This window comes from Opisthocomus hoazin, chromosome 3, assembly GCF_030867145.1.
Source record: "Opisthocomus hoazin isolate bOpiHoa1 chromosome 3, bOpiHoa1.hap1, whole genome shotgun sequence".
In the NCBI taxonomy this organism is placed as follows: domain Eukaryota; kingdom Metazoa; phylum Chordata; class Aves; order Opisthocomiformes; family Opisthocomidae; genus Opisthocomus; species Opisthocomus hoazin.
The window spans coordinates 7,080,634-7,104,017 of record NC_134416.1 but is presented as its reverse complement, the minus strand read 5'-3'; the positions used below and the strand labels follow the sequence as shown (position 1 = coordinate 7,104,017).

General features: G+C 39.7%; 1 protein-coding gene across 1 annotated transcript in view; it reads right to left on the bottom strand.

Moving 5' to 3' along the window:
• Window positions 1–23,384, bottom strand: part of FAM135B (family with sequence similarity 135 member B) — a 218,949-nt gene that overhangs the window by 18,951 nt on the left and 176,614 nt on the right. The window contains exons 9-12 of the mRNA XM_075415511.1: window positions 9,866–10,019; window positions 7,155–7,204; window positions 3,613–3,768; window positions 1,554–1,627 (exon numbers count right to left, since the gene is read on the bottom strand). Of these exons, the coding sequence (XP_075271626.1) occupies window positions 1,554–1,627; window positions 3,613–3,768; window positions 7,155–7,204; window positions 9,866–10,019 (434 nt within the window). The remainder of the gene's footprint in view (window positions 1–1,553; window positions 1,628–3,612; window positions 3,769–7,154; window positions 7,205–9,865; window positions 10,020–23,384) is intronic.

The following is a 23,384-nucleotide window of genomic DNA, read 5'->3' as shown; positions in this document are numbered from 1 at the left end:
TTTTTATTCAGTCTGCTTGATAATCTTTGAGGAAAAATTATGTTTATCTGTAGGAAATGGGCTAGTTCTGTGGCTGCCTGGAGACATAAAAGCACTTCATGCAATTAGGCTTCCCCCTGTGCAGGGTTATGTTTGCTTGAACGGAGCCATGACTGTCTGTGCCCTCCTCCCAGGATCCTGACACAAGGTTTTCCTTGTACATAGCTCACTTCAAACCTGACATGGTAGGACTAAGTGAGCACAGCTGGGTCCCTGCAGCCACGGTGCTGGTCTAATTTGGCAGAACAAGGTAGCCTTGTACAACCCATCCACTGATGAAGTCATGGCCCTTTCCATCAACTCTGAATCAGCATTAATGTCCCTAGTGACAGCTCTGAGAAAGTAATTTTCTTCTTTGCACTAGGTCAGAAGCAGATGTCTTCCTTAAACCTCATCAATGTCACAGGACCTGACGTCATGGCCTTTAAGGCCTTTCTGAAAGATGGGTTTCCACACTGGTAGTGTGGTCCCCCCCTGGTGACCGGCTGTTTCAGTGGATAAATGGTCTGGACATCCCTCATTACTCAGAAATTCAAATCTGAGCATCTTGCTTTGAACTCTGCCTTCAAGGGTCAGGTCCTGAGTATTTTTCATATGATCAACTTGGGATCACTGGCTAAAACTGAAGGCAGGATTTGCCCTTGTGTAGCTTTAAAACTGGCTCCTCCTACTGCCCAGCTTGGTTCCAAGGAAGAAGTGTCAAGCAGATGGAAATACTTACCTTGCCAATGTTTTACAGCATATTTTTATTAATGCAGGCCAGTACAATGTTTTTTTTTCCAGCCCGTTTTGCACAGTTGATTCTTGGTCAATTAATTATCACCCCCGAGCTCACACTAGTCCCACGGTTCCTCCAGCTAATGTGGCAGTATTCCCCATTCCTGTCCTCCACTGCTGCATCTAGTGAACATCCACTGCTTTGCATTGACTGTTTAATGCTCCTGTCTGCAATTAAAGATCCTTTGTGCTACGTAAAGCAGGGCTGGACTAAACACCGAAAGAAATCCACAACTGCCTACCACCAAAAATGTATGTTAGGGATGGTAAAAAGCACATTTTTAACTGTTAACCTTTTGTTGCTTGTCAGCAATCATTTCCCATTAAAAGCACCTGTGCTGGATCTGGTGTAGTGGGTTTAGGAAGTTAATTGAAGGAAAACAGAAAAAAAATATTTCTGCCTGTGCTGAGGCTGGTGGTGTTGGTGAAGATACACTCTGAAGGGAAATGTATTCAACTGCAACTGAGAAGAGAGGTGGGGAAAGAGGATCTCCTGCATCACAGGCCTAGAATATAGGAATCTTGAAATTAATAATTTCTGGGGCATGATCAGAGTCACTTACTTTTGACACTGATTTCAATGTTTTTACAACATAGAGCTAAAACAGACCCAGTGACTTCTCTCAAAACAAACTCCTCCATATCCAGCACAAAAACACTGCAGTCTTGATTGCAAAATGCTTTACGCTACATTTTCAGTTGTTTCAGTGACAGGGGAGGGTTAGTGGGTTACTTACAGGCCTTCCTGGAATGTCAGCACAGCGAGTTTCTGGTGCTCGGAGTAGAAAAAGGCTTCTGAGAATCTCCTCACCTGGGGGAGAAACACACAAGTTAAACCTAAGGTCTGCTGAAAGGCACTGAATCCAATCAGGCTAAGAGCAGTGACTGTTAGGACCAGATTCCTTAGCTTGCTCTGTCTGCATTGCACCACTCTGGTGAGAGAAAAAAGACAAATTCTACTTCACTTTTCCACTCCAGCACAAAGCAGCCGGTGTTGCTGCATATTTTGCTGAAAGGTATGAAGTGTCCCTTGACAGTAAATGACGATTTGCTTACGTGCATCTTCTGTCTACTTTTCTAAAAGCTGTCGAATTTCCTATTTTTTCCCTGTATTCTTAAAGTGGGGCAGATTTCTTCCTTTCCCACTGTACAAACTGTATAGCAACGGAGTGAGTTAATTATAACAATTCATAATTTATCTCTTTTATAGGAACATGCACAGTGACTCCCAAAAGAGTAAAGAAAATCTGATTTCCCAGCCCAGAATAAGTCCTATCATGGCAGAAACACATATGCCTATGTCATGATGCTTATGAACGAGAGCTCTTCAAATCTCTTCATGGACATTAGATCTGCTCATTGTTGGATAATCAATTACAAAAGAGCCACAGATCTGAAGTGGCTGGCAGAGCACAGAGTGTGAAATAAGCTATAAAAAATTCAGTGCTGCTGTCTGCCCTGGAATAAGCTTTGAGTTTAAATGAATCAAGCATAATATGCAATAAAAGGTACTAAGCTGTTAAACTGCAGCCCATACATTACTAACAATATTTGTAAAAGTGACCTCTGTTACAGTGTCAGAAAAAGGCAGTGAAAAGCATATGTCATAGCATCTTGGCATCTCCCTAAATCCCAGCTGTACTTTAACAAATGATCCTTCTAAAAAAAGGACTATCATCCCTTCAAAACAACTGTATCTTCATAGCATGACTTTTCATCCGGGACTCTTAACCTGTTTTCCAAATCTGGGGAAGTATTATTACACACAGTTTGTATGGGGAGGAACGGAAGTACACAAAATGTAACTCATGAAAGGTCAAGCAGGCAGCTGACATCCGTTGAGGCTGGAACAGGTTGGGGATTCACCTTGCTGGATCTGGGAACATATGGAACTGGTCCTTTTCCTCTCAGTCAAGGGAGACCTAGTCAAACTAATCAGGGGATTCTCAGCATCAGCCACTCAGCCAACTTATCCTGAATTTTATGCCTCCTTTTTGCAAGCTCAACAATGTTCCTGGGAGAGAAACCACACAGTTGTTTTGGTCACTCTGGAGAGTAACTGCACCTCCACTGACTTTGACAGGAACCAGAACACAAGCTGAGATGTCTATACATACACTGTGGACTTCTAAAGCTAAGCAAGGTGAATCCTACCCTTTTCTCTATGTCCTTTCTCTGATGATTAGATCAGACTATAAGTTCAGCTCAGGTGATGTACTGAGCTGATGTCTGGTCAATAACCAAAAACATCCTAATGTAAGACACAAGCATTTGCTGAACTAATCAGATAAGCAGATCTGACAAAGTTATCTCAGAAGACAAGTGCTTTTGTACCTTCTTTGTTATCAAGCACAAGAAGCAATTTCCACATGAACAACATTAATATTTTGTTGTGTGCACACGAGAATTAGCTATATATATATGTGACACAGTGAAGAGAACAAATCTGTATTCCTCATAGTAGTTTTGTTTTTGATTTATATATATCTAGCAAGTACAGGCGATATCTACCTCTTCCCACTCATCTTCTTTCCATGTTGGATTCTGGTGTTCAAAGTGCACTCATTTTACACAGGATCCTGGGGCTCATAAAAGCAACAGCCTTCATTCCAGAAATCACAATCTGTAATTTCAAATCCTGGGCTTCACCTTTTCTTCTCCTATCATCCTGCACACCCCATCGCCAATAAATACTCATATGGGCAGAGTAGTATTGGAAACATACGTCCAGCTGAATTATTAATGTCTATCAGGAGGTTACTATTACTAAACTTGCTTTTAACTCCTTAACATTACCCTTAGCATGTGATGTTCCTGAGTCAGATAAGCTGTGACTTCTGGATGGAGAGTTGCCACCTCCAGGAACTGGGTCCACAGTGCCAGAAGGTGGGAGCAAAGCCATGCGAGGTCCTTGCTTATCTGTTCTGCTATCTTCTCTGGATTGCTCAGCAGCTGGAGGAGAGAAAGGATATTTTGAGATCTAGACAGTGTCATGAACGAAAATCAGTTAGTGTGTTAGCTTAAGTCCCTTTAGGAACAACAACAACGACAAAAATCCTCTTGATTTAGAATTATTATTAAAGCTACTATTTTCAGCTATTTTACCCCAAATAAAACCAGTGAAACTTTTGCTTTCACTCTTTAAAAGCCACATATTTTAGCACAAAGGATCTCAGCTACACAATTGGAGAACAAGAATTGGGAACAACCTTAATTTTTGCAGACATTTCACTGCAGATGTAGTAATTGAAAAAAATCAAAGTGGCTTCCAAATTATCCACCAGATGGTGCTGGATGCTCTGAAATAATAAACCATGGCCCGTCATCTCCTTTCTGATAGTAAACGAAGCCTTCTCAGCCATATCATACTAGGATACCAGATGGGTGATCAGGTGGGTGGGGGGAACGAACAACAAACTCAAACCGAAAACACTGTGTCCTCAACACGTAATGAAAACAGACATCCCTGAGTCTGCTGTGGCTTCTCTCCTGCATTAGGACATGCTGGGACCATCTATGCCCTCTAGTTCTAGACTGCAATTCTTCAGAAAAGCTCTGCAGCCCAGGAAGTGCACATCAGCAGCAAGCTCTCTGCATACCAATCTCCCTGGTTTCACGATTCCTTTAGCAAGAGACAGACGTTGCATTTTATCTCCATGTTTTGGCACAAAGAGTATGAGAAATATTCCAGAAATAATACCAGAGGAATTGCTTATCAGTTCTTGGCCAGTTTTTGTTTTATTGGGTTTTTTTTTGGCTAGGACTTCAGTCTAGCTGTGTATTTTTCACATTTTATTATGCAGGTACTTTCCAGATTGGTGACACTGCAAGCTAAGCCATGATTAAAAGCAAATTGTCTGTATGAGAGAGAAACAGAGAAAATGAATGTGTGGATAACACAGTTATTCTCAATGAGTTTATAATGTTTGGGTGCTATTCTATTTTAAAGACTCGTCTGAAATAGCAAAAGCTCCAGTACCCATTCTGGTACTGGAAAAATCAGGGGGATGCTGGTAGACAAAAGATTCTGGCTAAACATTTCGCTTTTCAGAGTCAAGGCACTGCTTTATCTACTGCACTGAATTTTCTATGCTGTATGCCAATTTTTTTTTATGTAGTCAGTACGCTGCCTCTTACATCATAATCTGAAAGCACAGTCTTCCAAGACGCATTATTAAAGAAAGTCATACTAGGAATGGGTGTACAATGGCTGTTTTTCTATTTTCTTGGTTCTTAACCTTTAGAACTTCTTAAGAGAGGAAGGAAGGAAGGAAGGAAGGAAGGAAGGAAGGAAGGAAGGAAGGAAGGAAGGAAGGAAGGAAGGAAGGAAGGAAGGAAGGAAGGAAGGAAGGAAGGAAAACATTACTTATAATTGTGAGAGTCTTACTGCACTGCTACACACAGGACAAGAGCTTAGCAACACTAGCGACACAGGTCAAATTCCAGGGACTCAGTTCCTCAGAGAAAAATCCAGCAACTAAAATGATCACCAAATGTGATTCTGGCTACTTTATTCACTTCTCTGCTGCTGGGCTGTTCCCTGTGACTGCACCTTTCAAACCCCACACAGGGTAGTCTGCCTTTAACAACACTGTCACACAAAAGAAATTGAGAGGGTTTTTTTAGGAGTTATTTTTATTAAATTATTTACAAATCAGTTACACAATTTAAAAAGTATTTCTCTTTCACTTTCTCGTGCATTGAGTATCTGCTATCTTCTTGGGTTGAATATAAAGCCATAGCAGGTTAAACTCACTATTTTTCCTTCTTTTGTTTGTGTTTAATTTTAAAAATGGATGTGGCTCTGGTAACATGGTAGTAATGGGAGACTAATCCCACAGGCTCTTCTCTGTATGGTTTTCAATAGCATTTTCTTTCTTTATAAATGACTGGTTTTCTTAAGTTCTGCTGAAAAAAATGGTTTCAGCTCACATTTTCTAGAGGCAAAATACTGGGAAAGCATTGCCAGTACTCATCTGTACACCATACCAAGATACATATGACTTCAGCACTTACTCTGTAGTGATGGTCAGATGGGCAATGCTGCACCTATGTATCACCAGTATCATAGAAGATCTCAGCATTTATGTGTTGAGAGTCTCTTCAAGTTCACTGCCATTTTCATCAAATTTTGCATAGTTTTAAAGAAAGCTGTCATCCCAGGATGCTAAGGTAAAACATTTTCACGATGTACAGGAAAACCACAGGTTTTATAACACCACAGAGAAGCAGCTGTTCTGGCTGTTGTGGTCACCTATCTGTTGCTATGCTGTTCCCAGCAGCTTTCAAACAACAGTCAAAGCAGCCTGGCTTATTAATATTGCCAGGCAAAACAAGTCAATAAGCTTTTTTGGAGAATAAGAACTGGACAGGAGTTAGAAAATACAGATAAATTAATGCTGGCATTTTCTGATGTATGCCAAGCCAATTTGGACTTTCCTAGACTCATAGCAAAGAAGTCCAAAGCAGACTCTAGACTGTGTTGTCTGACCTCCTATAGCCTAACAGCTTCTAAATCTAGTAGAGCTGAGCCCAACGATTTATGTTTCTCTAAATCAAATTTACATGAAATCAGATTTCTTGCAAAGTAATCTAGTCATTACTTAAAATTAAGATATTTGCCATTTCAAACATTTTCCACCAGTGACTGACAAACATTAACCCATTGTTCATAACTGGAGTATGAATGTGTTTTCAGTTTGGTTTGGCTCCAACTTCCCTCTGTTAATTGTTATTTTGTCATTCTTCCCTCCGTTGTCCCTTCTGCTAATAAACTGAGCAAATCAAACCTATTCAATTTCTGATTATAAAGCATTTTCCCCAATGATCACCTGATGCTTGAACTTCTTTCTAGGAATCTTGACAACCTGTCTGTGTCTCACTTGAAATAAACATGTCAGAAGCAAATTCAAGAGTCAGTCACTTCTGTGCCAAAATCACTTTTTTCTTCCCATGAGTCTCCCTACACATTTATGCATTTTTATTTGAAACAAAATGGTTGTACAATCTGCCAAAGTATATTTTCTTCTGTCAGCATAAAAGCTGTAATTGCAATCTACCCCCCAAATAATTTTTTTCTGTATACTCTGATACTCAGGGCTAAGCTCACTGAAGGATGTTAAAGCAATCCAGCTGGTGACTTGTTAAAAGTGACAGAAACATCTCATAAGTGACTAAACAAAATTATGTGAAATTGTTGGTGGAAAAGAAACATTCAACAAACTTTCTGATGGCACAAAATTCCCTTTTTCCCGTCCCTGATACATGACTGGGCTGTCTCAGTGCAGTTGAAAAATGGACTTGAAAAACATGTGGGAAGATTCTGTTGCAGAAAATACCTGCAGCTCCGTACAAAGCTGAGATAACGTCTCTTCCACAGACAGCTCCTCTAGGGAAAAAACACAAAGGAATAGATCAGGTTTGAGAACAGTAGATGTGAAATGTTAATGCGCTGCTGTTTATTCATGTGAGAAATAGGTCATTTGATATTCTTACCCGACACACAAGTTTTTGTTTGGATGTGGACACTCCACAAACCACCTTGTACAGGGACAGGTGCAGGTTCGACTTCTGCTCATGTAACCTGGACCACTAAACCTGTAGTTTTGGAATGCTATTGTCAGGACAAAGACAACAGAATTTGGTTTTTCCTTGTCTAGTCTCTCTTTTATTAGAATTTTGGTATTTATATCCAACTCCAGAATGGAATGCAAAGTCTCACAACTGTAAAATCTGAGCAAATGATGTGTAAGAAATGGTTCTCCTTACTGTGCTACACAGGACTGTGTAAGTGATACCAGATGTCAGACTAGTAAAAGATTGGGCATCTCTGTATTGCCTTGTGGAATGTGAAGTACCTCTCCACTCCTACAGCAAGTAGCAGTGCTTTGATGTAGTCCTGAGAGAATCCAGCACAGGGACACTGCACTTTAAATGTACCACAGACTGTAAGGCAAAGGAAGATATAAATCAACTGTCCACAAGTTTGTCAGCTTGATTTTGCAATGTGGAGATTTCTATTAGTATCCATAATGACACAAAGTAGAAAAACCAACAGGTCATTCCCCTCCCCAGTCCCCAAATGACGCTTCTTAAATAGTACTAAAGAATGGGAAAGGACTGACTGAGATGGGTAGCACCTTGAAAAGAGCTATCCTCAGCTGGTAAAATCTTGGAAACCATCATTCTCACTTTTAATATCTAAACTACCCTATTACTTTTTTAATATACTACCCAAGGAGTCAGGAAAAAAGAATTAGGAAAGACTTCTGAGATACATACTCTTGGATTTATCTTAACTATCTTTAGAAAACTATGCAAGATTAATCTGAGTGATACAGATGTTTACAATTGAATGAGTCATTTACATTGTCCCACTGGTCAGCGGAGAAAAATGAGCAAGTACAAGATGCAGTTCATGCCATCCTAAGGTAGAAATCACTGCCTGTCAGATAACAAATTTTATTGTCCTAAATGGGCCTGTTTCTTTCCAATGATTGTAAAGAGACAGGCATAAAAATTTGCTTCCTCTTCATCATACTGGGTGAATCTTACACCCCGTGATTTTGCTGAGTTTTGCAACAGGAGTCAGAAGATTAGCCTTAAAACCAAATCTTCAGTAGATTTTCAGACTGTGAATAAAATGACGCAAATAGCACTCTGTTCAAGAGGCTAAAAAGGGTATTTGCATTTAGAAAATTTACATGCGTTACAACAAGTACATTTGCTAATTAAGTGCCTGCTTCAGTACTAGCAGTCATTTGAAAATCAAGCTAATTGTATTTAGAAAGCCAATATGTATTCTGGGGTGGTTCTCGAGTTGGGGTCAACCAACCATATGTAACAACTGTCTCCCAATCTATAAGCCTGTTCAGGTGAAACACAAATAATCTATTCTATGTGCCTGGTAACCAAGATGACTGAAGCATGAGTTTTGTTGCATGTTGGATTCTGTCTGAGAGTTCGTAAGTTGCAAATAAAAATGTTGTATTTTCTTTTTTCTTACAACTGGACTGAATAATACAGTATGTGCTCTTCCCACCCTATGAATTTTAGGGTATCTTGAAGGGAAATGTATGTTGGGGAACAAGACATGAAGTGGAAAATAGGAGCCATCAAGCCCATAAGTCTGTAAAGCATAATGTATTAAGTCAGATAGCTCTTGTGCGCAATCACTGTACAGTGAAACTGGACAATGTTTTCTGCTCCCTTTTTAAATCCATTGGCCAATGCAATCGACTCTCCTAATTAAATTGTCTCTGCAACATAACAAACAGATAACTTCCAAACCTGTATATACCAATACAGAGACACAAAACCACAGACGTGAAATCTTGAGCCACATTCCCTGAATTCAAAGAAACAGGTGGGAGAGCAGGAATTAGTGAGGGATGTGCCTCATTTTCACAGGAATTCCCACTGTCATTACAAACATGACTAAACACAAATTACAGAGATCCTTTCCTCAAATCCAGCCAGTCAGCACTTGCACATTGGACCTAACAGGCCTGATCAGCCAAAAATAAAAGCTGCTGCCAAAACCAGAAAATCTATTAAACAATTGAATCAGGAAGAAAAGCAGAATCATTTTAAAGAGAAAATTGTAATTATGTAATTGACAAATTGTAAATGAGGGGGTATGTTTCAAAAACACTCATACTACCTTTCAGATCTTTCTTTTCAGTTTTAAAAAATTGCTTTCTTAAGAGAAAAAAATATGCTAGAGTCTTCCCCAGTTTTCTGGCAGTTCAGAACTGGAAGTTCAAGACTTCAAAAAGCAACTGAGGCCAACAATCACTGAAAGGCAATTATTTTGAGAAATTTATCAAAATATTTTACCCCTCTACACATCAGGCCACTTCCTAATAGAGGATTTGCACAAGCTGAGAAGACAGTCATTTTTAACAGCATGCCAAAATAAACATTAATCAGAAAACAGGAACAAAAATGCTCTGAAACTCTGAACAGCCTAAGAATATTGATACTAAAATGTGTATAGAAAATGCAGCACTGTAAAATATTCAGTGATTTTAAATGTTTCTTCACTTACCCAACTTCAGGTGTGGTAAACCAGGAATTTCCTTCATTATGAGGGTGTAGTACATGTGAAGTCCTCTTTGAGCATTCAAGAGCAGAAGACAGAGGTCCTTATGCCATTTGTATGCATGCTGCATGCAGTTTTCAGATGGGACATAAAAGCTGCCCTATGTAACAGAAGTGTCAAGAAAATAAAATACAGAGATTAAAATTCACAGTCTCCATTCGTCCTAGGGGTTTCCACAAAAAATCCACTTGTGGATAGCCTTTCACTTCTAATCAAGCAGTTGGCACCAAAGAGAGATTTTAACCACCCATACCTCCTAGCCACCTAACTAGCTCAATGTGTAATCATAATGGTATCTCATTCTACATGTACATTTTGCCCAAACCATACCAAAACTACTAGGTCCCAGCAATGCTGTCACATGTACAAAGACCCTCAGTCCAAACAATCCAACAGAGAAGTCAATCTCTGTCCTTCACACATGTCTCACTGTGGAGCTAAAATCTCCCCACAATGTAGATAGTGCTGTGCAAAACACACCCTCGCAGCTATAGGAAAAGAGCTGGAAAGGACTATGAAGATGGTTGTATTCGCTTTCCTTTTTCCTTATATCCTCTTGTCACCTTCTGCAAAGGTTGCTGCTTGATGGTGTCACAGTACGTTTTTTTTATGTGTATTCATGAAAAAAAAGCAGATGGATGCTATTCTACCAGCAAATACGAGCTGCTCTGTACTAAAGGATCAATGTCTGGATTAGTATATCTTTTGTGGGAGGAGATGTAATTGGACAGATCACAGCATGTTTAATACAAAAATTTCCCAAACAACACATTTATACTTAGAACATAAACCGAGTTTGCATTAGGCCACCATCAATCAAAAGGTTTCAGTTCTGTCAAAAAACATTGCTTGTATAACTTACTCATATTTGAAATTTGCACTGCTCAGATTTAAAATAAAACTATTTATTAAACTGTGATTTTATTTCCCAGGATTTCATGGTATTATGGATTTGCATGGCAAGGTTTTGATAGCAGGGAGAGCTACAGGGGTGGCTTCTGTGAGAAGCTGTGAGAAACTTCCCCCATGTCTGATAAAGCCAGTGCCAGCCGGCTCTAAGATGGACCCACCGCTGGCCAAGGCCAAGCCAATCAGCAACGGTGGTAGCACCTCTGTGATAAGATATTTAAGAAGGGGAAGAAAAAAAGAACTGCAGTGAGACAGCAGTTAGAGCAGGATGAAGAGAGAAACAGCTCTGCAGACACCAAGCTCAGTGAAGAAGGAAGGGGGAGGAGGTGCTCGAGATGCCGGAACACAGAGCCTTCCCTTGCAACTCATGCTGAAGACCATGGTGAGGCAGGTTGTCCGCCTGCAGTCCATGGAGGTCCACGATGGAGCAGATATCCACCTGTAGTCCATGGAAGGGACCCCACGCTGGAGCAGGTGGATGCCTGAAGGAAGCTGTGACTCCGTGGGGAGCCCACGCTGGAACAGGCTCCTGCCAGGACCTACAGACATGTGGAGAGAGGAGCCCACGCCGGAGCAGGTTTGCTGGCAGGGCTTGTGACCCCATGGGGGACCCACGCTGGAGCAGCCTATTCCTGAAGGAAGGATCCACACTGGGGCAGTTCGCGTAGAGCTGCAGCCCATGGGGAGGACTCATTTGGGAGAAGTTTGAGCAGAACTGTCTCCTATGAGAGGGAGCTCACGTTGGCGCAGGGGAAGAGTGTGAGGAGTCCTCCCCCTGAGGGACAAGGAGCGGCAGAGACGATGTGTGATGAACTGACCATAACCCCAATGCCCCGTTCCCCTGTGACACTCGGCGAGAGGAGGTAGAGAAATGGGAGTGAAGTTGGGCTCAGGAAGAAGGGAGGGGTAGGGGGAAGGTGTTTTAAGATCTATTTTTAGTTCTCACTATCCTACTCTGATTTGACTGGTGATGAGTTAAACTCCCTTTTCTCCCCAAGGTCAGTCTGTTTTGTCCATAACGGTAATTGGTGAGTGATCTCTCCCTGCCCTTTTCTCGACCCTCGAGCCTTTCATCATATTTCTTCTCCCCTGTCCAGCTGAGGAGGGGGAACGATAGAGTGGTTTTGGTGGGCACCTGACATTTATCCAGGCCAAACTAAAACACATGGAAAGTTACAAGGAGCAGTAGAACAACTATCAGTAACGGCTCATATTTCTCATTTTCTCTGTATGCATTTTACAATTTTTATCCAACAATGTAGTAGAAAGTTGTGTGAGCACTTGCAATCAATGACGATAGCTGGTTGTTGTTCCCCCAAACAGGAGTAAGTTATCTGTATTGCAGGAGAAGAAAGGCTTATGAAAACAGAGAAGAGAGAAAGCCACCTAGATGCTCTGCCTTTGAACCCTATGAAACATCAGGTAAATTGAGAATGCGTCTAGATCTGCTTTTTATAGCGCATGGGCTGCACAAAGGCACCAGGATAGGTCTCTCACTATTGCGTGGCTATGGAGAAATATGAACAATTCACAACTTAGAACACTGCTGCTCTTTGATGGGAAAAGAATACAGTTCCTACATGCCCACTAGATACTGAATGGCTTTTGGACACTGACTGTGCCAATAGCTACCCATCTCCAGGAGCAACAGTGAAGACTGACTAACCCCACGCCAGTGCATCTCCTGTGTTGCTATCCCTTTGTATTCCCTAAAGCCTGCATCTTAAGCCTCTTAGCTTGAGCTGGGATGTTTCCCTCAGCTTTCTCAGGTAAATCTTCAAGATGTTGAATGGAGAAGATGAATTGAGAGAAATTTCTTAGCAGGAGCTGTTGCGATGGGACAAGGGGTAATGGTTTTAAACTAAAAGAGAGTCGATTCAGACTTGTTATAAGGAACAAATCTTTTACAGCAAGGGTGGTAGAACACTGGAATAGGTTGCCCAGAGAGGTGGTGGGTGCCCCACCCCTGGAAACATTCAAGGTTAGGTTGGGTGGGGGTTTGAGCAACCCGCTGCAGTTGAAGATGGCCCTGCTTATTGCAGGGGATTGGACTAGATGACCTTTAAAGGTTCTTTCCAACCCAAACTATTCTATGACTCTAGATTCTATGCTAACTAGCATTCTGTGGAAGACACATTGGGAACTGCTCATCTTGACCCACAGAGAAATGGCTGATGATAATTGATGGAGTTGATTGTTCTTGGAAGGTTTAAAAACCTCCAGCCTCAGCATGAATCTATTTTACTCTCACCATGGAATACAGAAGCGGAGAGCACAAAGAAATGCAGCTGGAAACAATAGAAAGTGGATTGATATACAACGTCATGAAAAAATGTCTTCTTTTACAATCCATTGCTGATTTTTTTAGGCAAAAATTACTCTGGCATTTAAATGCTACAGTGGCAAGCAGAAGGAAAAATGTGAGATAATTTTATAATTCATATCATATTTTTGTGCAAGACTACACTTTAATTGGTATATTTTCAGCCTTTTTTGGCATATTGTTTAAAACTAAAAAGTAATAGGAAAACACAACTGCAGGTCAGCTCAAAAAATGTGTGAATTAAAGATGTTGAAAATCTTTATCAATGAATTCTGTTTTAAATTCATTAGTGCTTGCTCATTTCTTTTATGGTGATTTTTCAAAATTGACCTCAGGTGAATTAATAAAAATTCTTAGAGACCAGATAGATCAACTTAATGAAGCACAGGGTTTAGGGGAGTATACTTTGCAGAGATTTACACAGTGGCAAAACATACAATGGGGAAAGAATCATAGAATCATAGAATGGTATGGGTTGGAAGGGACCTTAAAGATCATCTAGTTCCAACCCCCCAGCCATGAGCAGGGACATCTTCCACTAGACCAGGTTGCTCAGAGCTCCACCCAGCCTGGCCTTGAACACTTCCAGTGCTATACACTTCCAGAACAGTTATAAAAAATAAACAAATAAGCCCTGTTCACTGTGCATTGTATATTAGCAGCACAGCTTGGTCGTTATTGTAGAAGTCTAGAATAATTTAGGCTGGAACGGACCTCTGTAGATCACCTAGTCCAAATGCCTGCTTTAAACAGGTCTAATCAGATCAAGTTGCTCAGTGTTGTGTCCTACTGAGTCTTGAACATCTCTGAAGAGGTAGATTCCACCACCTCTCTGGGCAGTGTGTTCCAGTGTTTTACCACCTTCACAATATTTTTTTTTCCTTGTATCAAGTCAGAATATCCCAGGTTTCAACTTGTGTGTGTTGCTGTTCATCATGTTGCCATGCACTATCAAAAAGAATATGGCTTCACTTTCTCTTTAATCAGGTAACTATAAATGGCAGTAACATTCCCCATGAAACTTCTCTTCTCTGGACTGAACAACATCAGTTTTCTTGGCCTCCCTTTGTACATCATCTGCTCTAGCCCCTGAATATGTTGGTGCCTTTTGCTGGACTGATTCCAGTAAGTCCATACATCTCTTGTACACGGGAGCACAGAACTGGACACAGTACTCCAGATGTGTCACACCAGAGCTGAGGAGAGCGGAAGGACCGCCTCCCTCAAACTGCTGGCAATGCTTTCAAAGGAGCGGCCAGAACTTCTCTTTTTTGGCAGCACTGTTACCTATATCAGAGAGCTTGAAATGTAGCTACTTTTGTTGCGAAGGACCTCAACCTTATTTTCTCTTTTGTAGACTCAGGAATGAGAAGAATTTACCTGCTTTGTGTCCTCTTTCAAACATTTCTGTCAATTCACCCTACAGATTTACTCAGGGTTTCAGGAAATAAATTAGATTAGTATGAATCAAAAAATCCAGAAAAAATCAGCTATTTCTGAAGATCCTTTAAGTCCAAACCAATTAGTTTCAGAGACACTGCCATGCAAAAGCAACAAGCACCTAGAGTCATTGCCCTACTAATCTGTCACCTGAAGATTTTAAATGTCAACGCAAATTTGTTTATTTGCTCTGAAGGTAACTCTAGGATTGATGTTACTGTGGGGTTTTTTAATGAATGAATAGCAAGAGTGTATGTATGGGTGACTAGGTTGTTTCTTTACCAACAGAGACAAGTGGCCTCCTGATTAACCATTTCAGAGTTCTAGGGTCCTCTGGAATCAGAGAAAACAGCAAAGCCTTTGCCACCATTTTAGCCATAATCTATACAATTCAGTCTGGATCCTGATTTTGCAAAAGGAGATGCTTTAGGATGGAAGAAGTACAGCTAGAAAATGGTGCAGTCCTCCGAAGTAATGCTGGTTTTCCACATAAGTAGGATCCACATGAGCTACTCCTTCTGCTCCCTCCTTAAAGGAGTACCATGTTTTAATATTAAACACTAAGTGAATAAAGACTAACTGTGTGTATTTCTCACAAAAAATCATTCCAGTTTCATACCTTCCACTTTAAGAGAAAACGTATAAGGGGGAAGATTGTAAAATATCTTCAATAAAAGCAGATGATAAGAAAATTCTGAGCTCCGAGAGAAGGACTCACACTTGCAAACTTAGATACCTCTTTCTGAGCTACCACCTCTGATGACCGATGGAGAATTGATAAAAAAACACCACACTGCTGGGGAATGATTGTTTTCATCATAAAGCTGACTTCTAAACTCAAGCAACTGAAATGTGGCCACTTCTTCCCATTAATAATGAAAGAAGCACAGAACTGACCACATGTTCTACACTGTAGACACACAGAATTGGGAGCATCGAGCACAACCACAACAGACAATTCAAATTTCCTCTAGCATTGTTGTCCTTCAAAGTGTAAACTTTCTTCAAATTATTTTAAGACTTGGATGATATACATGTGTGCATAAAGGGCTGAAAAGATTGCTCGTAGATCTCCTTTCTCTTCCTGTCTCATCTGTCTGTGCCAAAGAAAGATGCTGTGCTTTGAGAATACCATTGCATGGGAGGAACAGCACTGCACAGTCTCAATTCAAGGCAATGCCAAGCAGTCCTAGTCTAGGCCATGCCACACATGACTAAGAGGCCATATCATTCAGTTGAAGCATTTTGATGAAACTCTAATAAATAGCAACTGACTTTGAAATGCTGTTATTTAACAGGAGCATCCACCCTAATTTGAAAAATCATCTTGTCAAGATTGAAAGTGAGCGTCATAGAAAAAACACACCAAGCTCCATATCTCTGGTCCTTCAGTAACTTAAAGACATTACTGCTCTCATAACACTGTTTCTTCTGAAAGTTGTTACACGTATACAGTATGCAAAGCAGGACATAACAACAATTATTAAAACCACCTCAGGGATGGTTTAAGCTAATGTGAACTAAGGTCTGTGCATCCTCATTGCCAGGACCCCAGCAGGGCAGGCATTTTTCAGATGATGCCATTATAAACTGCTGCAGCTAAATCAGCTTATCCGTCACTGTTCAGTAAGCTGAGAAATGTCAAGAAATGTCTTCCTTTGGGATGGCCTGAAGAATGCAAACCTTCCACATTCACTATTTTAATTGGATCATCTGTGCATTTATTTGGGTGGTCCCCTATTTCCTACGTTATAGCCTGAAACAGGGATTCAGACTAAATAGTAACAAATCTAGTTCAGTAAAAAACATGGTACATGATATTCTAAGGAGAAAACACTGCCATAAATCTAGCAGTCAGGAAAGCCAGTGGCTATGACCCATTAAACAGCTAATAAGTTCTCAGCTCTCTGGATTTCTTGAATCAGGAGGACAGATATTGATTTACTTCTGGTTAAGACAAAACTCCTATTAAAACAAAAGTTCATACTAAAGCTGACAGTCCCAGCTTGCACAAAGCATGATGGCTGCCCTGGGCTTGTAACATCCATTGTAAAAATACATTCATTTTCTTTGTAAAAGTTCTTATGACCTTTGGAGTTAATTTCTTTGGTCTACTATGATTTTATTCTCACTAGTTTGTAGGTAGATAGATTTTTCTACGCTACTTGCAAAATGCATCTGTACTGATTTCCTTTTCCAAAATCATCTCTGTAACAGGAAACTATCTGTGGCTTTTGCCCCTTTCTACTTGAGAAAATCTTAGGAGCAAATGAACCCCTGATGAATCTTTATTGCAAGACTTACCACCTACAGGTACTCTGATAGCAAAGATGGATGACAACACAGAAGCTAATAGTACTGACATCAGAGAAAAGTACGACTTCATTGTGCCACCATCATCACAGGCAAAACAGATCAAGAAAGCCAAGATATGATGAGAGGCAGTCAGGAAAACAACACAAACAACTACAAATAATGCTGATAATTGCAGACTCTCCAATGGTTTACTTCAAAAAATGTTCTTTTCTGTGTTATTTGAAAGAACATCAGCTTTATTGATTCAAGGTGAAAAAAGAAAAAGTTGTCCCATCAACTGCCAAATGAGAATATTTTCCAGCACCTACCTGATGAGATTCCTTTTTATGTTGAGCAAGTTATCAGTAGAGATGTAGGCATATTACCAAAATCTACACCTAGTGACCTCAAGAGAAGGAAATGTTTTACCAACTTTGAAGACAGAATTAGTGCTGTGAGTGCTAGATTTCAAAAGCTGGAGACAGGGAGGTTGATAACATTGTGCCTTGCCTAATCTCTTATAGAAAACATTCTTTTGTTGTGCTCCCCAAACTAGAAGCAAGGCATTAAAATAAATATATTATACTAAAAGTAGAATCATAGAATCATTTAGGTTGCAAAAGACCCTTAGGATCATCAGGTTCAACTGTTAAACTAACACTGCCAAGCCCACCACTAAACCATGTCCTTAAGTGCCAGGTCTACAGATCTTTCAAATACCTCTAGGGATAGTCACCCAACCACTTCCCTGGGCAGCCTATTCCAATGCTTGATAACCCTTCCACAGAAGACACTTTGCCTAATATCCAATCTAAACCTCCCCTGATGCAACTGGAGGCCATTTCCTCATCCTGCCACTTGCATCTTGGGAGAAGAGATGACACCCACCTTACTACAGCCTCCTTTCAAGTAGTTGTAGAGAGCAATATGGTCTCTGCTGAGTCTCCTTCTCTCCAGACTGAACAGCCCAGTTCCCTCAGCTGCTCCTCATATGACTTACTCTTTGGATCCTTCACTAGCTTTATTCCCCTTCTCTGGACACACTCCAACACTTCAATGTGCTTCTTTGACAATGAGGGGCCTAAAACTGAACACAGTATTCCAGGTGCAGCCTCACCAGTGCCGAGTACAGGGACACGATCACCTCCCTACTCCTGATGGCCACACTATTCCTGATACAAGCCAGGATGCTGTTGGCCTTCTTGACCACATGGACACACTGCTGGCTCATATTCAGCCGACTGTTGACCAACACCCCAAGGTCCTTTTCCTCCAGGCAACTTTCCAGCCACTCTTCCCCAAGCCTGTAGTATTGCATGGTGGTGTTGTGACCTAAGTATAGGACCTGGCACTTGGCCTTGTTGAACCTCATACAATTGACCTCAGACAATTGATCAAGCCTGTCCAGATCCCTCTGCAGAGCCTTTCTACCTTCAAGCAGATAAACACTCTGGCCCAACTTGGTGTTATCTGCAAACTTACTAAGGGTGCACTCTATCCTCTAGTCTGGATTGTTGACAAAGATAATAAACAGCACTGGCCTGGACAGTGAGCCCTCGTGACTGGCTGCCAGCTGGATTTAATTCCATTCACCACAACTCTCTGGGCTTGGTCATTCAATCAGTTTTTTATCCAGCAAAGTGTACATCCATCCAAGCCATGAGCAGCCAGTTTCTCCAGGAGAATACTGTGGGAAATGGTGTCAAAGACCTTACTAAAGTCCAAGAATATAATCCACTAAGTGGGTCTTCTTGTCATAGAAGGAGAACAGGTTAGTCAAGCAGAAACAGTCCAGAACAGTCTTAATTTCTTCATTTCTCAGTTTACTGAGGAGTGATAGCATAAGGAAAAACCTAGTCAAATGCCAGATAAAAACAACTGCCTAGTGTTATGGAGATATAAAGTCTTCAGTTCAATTTGATCCTGTTCTGCAAATCCAGATCCCAACACTAAACCATGGAAGTCCCTTGTCCATCTGTCCTCTAGATGTTCTTCCAGCTTTACAGAGCCAGGTAAAATAGCCTACAAAATAAAGAGCCCCAAACAAATCAAACATTCTTGACAATATCTCTGCTGAATACATTTAAATAAATCAGCCTTTTAAATGAATAGATTTCCCGTATAATGTTTTTTTCAGACAAGAGATTTCTCCTATAATTAGAGTGTATTACTTTGTAAATGTACTTTTTATTTAGAACAAGAGAAAGGAAAATTACTTGAGAAAAGAAGACACTAATTAAATAAGCTTCATGCCAATTCATTATTCAAATGCAGAGAAAAATTTGTGACTCTCCAATTCCAGTGTACTAAATCCATCTGATATCAAAAGGCACCAACTGGATTTTACGCTTTGTAATATACAGTAAGTTGCTTGTATTTGTTTTGTATTAAAGTAATTTCACAAGCTAACTATATGTAATGTTCAACAATAGCTCTAACAGTTGGTAAATGAGACCCTTTACATTTTATCTAATTTGAAACAGCATTTTGCATTTCATATTCAAATTCAAATTGCTTGTCAAGAATTCTAAGATACTACAAAACTGTTCCAGAATAAATAGACAAGTTTTGCAGTCTCCAGCGGTATTTCATTAGCAGACAGAGCTAGCCTACCTTGTCTACTTGTGGTGAAGACCTAGATAACTGCTTGAAACTGAGGAATAAAACTCAACATCCCAAGATTGATACAGTTTCTGAGAGCAATGTATGCCCATTCATCTGCATTCTCATCTTAGTCACCAAATATATACATTTTGTTCTCACTTCAAACTCACTGACTTCATCTCTACTTTGGAGACTGATTTATAAGAGAAAATTTCCTGCTATTTGGTGGCTGAAAATGAAATTATAGTTATGGCTTGAGCTAATACATTAGTATTTACAATTCATTATAAGTTTTTGAAAAAAGAAAGAATGAAAAGATTAACAGTTTCTGGTAATTAGGGATACACCTGAGCTTATGAATAGAAAAATACTCTTTCACATGTGTAAGAACACAAATGACAAAGAGAGATATTTTTATTTTATAATAAAAAAAAAGCAAAACAGGAAGGGAATCATGATCTATAGTATGCAGCTCATGTTATGCCAGTTACGCTTGTGAATTATTTCACAAATATTTATATCTGCAAAGTGTCTGCTAAAAAAACTCAGCCAATCAACCAACCAAGCGAAAAACCCCTAATTCACTAGGATCTTTGCATCAGATAACACTTGTATGAGAATCCAATCTCCTGAACAGTACAGTTGGTTGCTGTCCAAAGGGTGATGCTAGTCTCCATTGCAAAGGTCCTAACAGTAATCTTCAGCTGGATCAGGTAAGACTTCACCAATTGCTTTTCTGCTGAATTCCTATACCAGCTGGACTGCGGTCCTGAGTGACTACCCCAGCACATGCATCATCCATTGTTACTGAGTATCTTAAACAATACATGCAGAATCTCATTAATATCTCGACTGTTTATGAAAGACAGTTCTAGAAAGACTTCTGAAGGAATACTTCCTACTGATCATCCACAAGAGTCTTATCTGCGTTCATTCTGGTCACTTTGGCACAAGGAACTTCCCATCAGAATCTCTGGGACAGACAGACTGACCACCCTGGAAGTTTGGTCACTACACCAAAGCACACAAGTTGTACCAGTCAGCTTTTCTAGGAGCTGCTTGGAGGAATCTCTGGGTCTGGTTAAAATTCCTACTCGGAAAGATTCTACAGCAATGAGCTAATGCATCTTCTAATTGTTACCCCCTTCTCTCAGATTGATCCATTATCTCATCCATGTAGGTGACAAACTGAGGAGTTCCTGGACCACCAGTGAATTAATGCCTTCAGTGCATGGAGTGTCCATACAGTCACAACCCTGACACCCTACTTTTCCATAACTATAACTATAGGATGAACTTGAAATTCATATTTATAACACATTTGTCACTTAAATTCACAGCTCTTGTCAATGATGATAAAATGATTTTTTTACAGTAACTGACAAATGCTTTCAGAAGCATAATTTCCAAAAGACTCATACTACTTATCTTGCAGTTAAGACAGACTCCAATAAAAACAGGTCTGCTATATCTAGCCCTCCACAGAAACAGAAAGAAAACATAGATTTACTAAATGGCTAACATCATTTTAGTTTTCATATTCTCTTGACCTTCTTTTTTATCCCTCCTTTAACCCTGTTTTATACTTTTTGCTGAGAAACCAATCGTAGACCCACAGATGTTCCCTCTTCACATGAGGGGACACACAAGACTATGCATGTTGAAGGAAGTATGATATATCACTGTTAATCAAATCAGTGTTGTGAATGTAAAATGTAAAATCTACAGCTTGAGCAGAGGGCACCAGTGGTGAGAGAAGAGCAAGTTCTTTCCCTATATACTGGAACTGGTTGCATGTCAGAAAAAATTTTTGTCTTAAAGGGGTTATCATGTAAATATGCTAAACTGAACTCTGAGAAAAGACTGAAGAGGAAAAGAATGTCTTCTTCTGAGCCCCAAAACAGTTTCTGTGGCAGAAACGACACAAAATCCAAATGGAAGAAAAGAACCTTGAAGTTTTAAAATGAAGTACTTTCAATGAGAATGCTTAATGAGAAAAAAATCACAGAAAAATCCAGCATTTGGGTTGACTAAGAACATTTTTATAAATATGTAAGTTATATATGTAAAAAACTATATATATATGCACACATGTATGTACATATTTATACTTACATTTTCATTCAGCTATGGAAAAAACCCCTAACAAATATAACTCCCGTTCATTAATTCCCTCATCAACAGAAAATAACTTCTAGATCCCTGTGCCAGACAGTGAAAAATTATTGGCCAATCTGAAACTATACCTTAGTTCAAGGGCATGAAAGTCCACAATGGTCAGCTTGCGGATGCCATTCTGTGACATACTGATTCTTCTTAGCCTGGTTCCCTCCGCAAACACTGCATATTGAATCATACTGTCTGTGTATGTGTCCTCTGCCAGTGCTTCCATCAATTTTTCTAAATGGTGGATGAATTTAACTTTCTTTCAGAGACAGAAAAATACCCCCAAGACATTAAATGTCTTAATGTGTGGTGAAAATTGGCAGCCAAGAAAAAAAAAAGCGACTTTAAATACTTTTCTAAGAGAAAGACTGTAGACTACATATAACAGGCATTGTACACAAATCTTGATCCTATCTGGCAGAAAAACAATACATCTCTGTGTTCTCCATCTGTAAACAGTAGATCTGTGAACACAGAACCTTCTTGAGGGATGAGTGACAACCATATAAGTCAGCTCCTATAAACTTCATTCCTCTAATAGCCACTAAAAGGAAAACAACATGCTTATGGGAGAAACAGTTATGGAAAATTGGGAAAATTATGAACCTCCCATCAAATAACATGAAACCTAAAACCAAACGTGCAAGATAAACAGATATATTGGACTAGGATGCATTTGAATCCACATATTCTATCAACTTCATAAACTGTCTTGCTTGTATTGCTATACTAGTCTGCTATATGATACGATGGTTCATTACCCAAAGCTCTAAAATAAAAGAAAAATTAAATCACAATATTATATATACCTTTGATTTATAAGACACTAGTAATACTAATCAAAAATGTCAATAAAAGACAATAGTTAGAAAGACACTGACAATATACGGAACTATTTGTGCTTCGACGTTCACTAAATCTGTTATGTAAGAAAACATAGGTTGGTATTTCATAAATGTAAGATACAATCTGACATTCATATTAACTCTTAAAAGTCAGTTACTTTGCCAAAATCACTGAGATGTTAATGCAGCAGAAAAAATATTTGAGATAGGAGTCAGATTTAGTGATAATTTACACTTTGTACAAAGCTAGCAGGAAGACAGTATTTGACTTGAGACCCCTGAAAAACAGGAACCATCAGGCTTTAAAGTGAGCCATCCTCTGAACAGGTAGAAGAGAATTATCCTGGTCAGCTCTAACGCTTGTGTCTCGGGGTTTCAATATTATAAGTTACTGCTCAAAACACAAGCTGCAGGTTTCTTAAGTACAAGTGGTTCAGAAAGAAGTGGACAAGAAACTATTTGATAGTAAAATTTCCTTCCAAAATTACCACTCTACTAAAAGGAAAATGCTTCACAGGTCCCACTGATTTCCCTTGAAGTTCTTTTAGGACAAAAAGCTGTTAAAACACTGACAAAGTTCCTATGTCTCATATTGACACTCTTAGAACAAAACATTTTGATTTTTCAAAACTTTCATCTTTTTTTTAAATTTTCTTTTTCATCAAAATCATGATCAGATAGTAGTACATTGTGCAGTTTAAAGGTCCAAAACAAAACAAAACGCTGTCTTCCATGCACAGGTGTTTTCGTTCATTGTGGGGTTTTTCCAGATTCTTCTTCTAGGGGACATTTCACAATTGTTTAATGTCTATTCAATAGAAATGAAGCCAAATTCTGAAATCTCTTCAGCTTGTGTGAAGTCTATTGCCAACATCACTTTAAA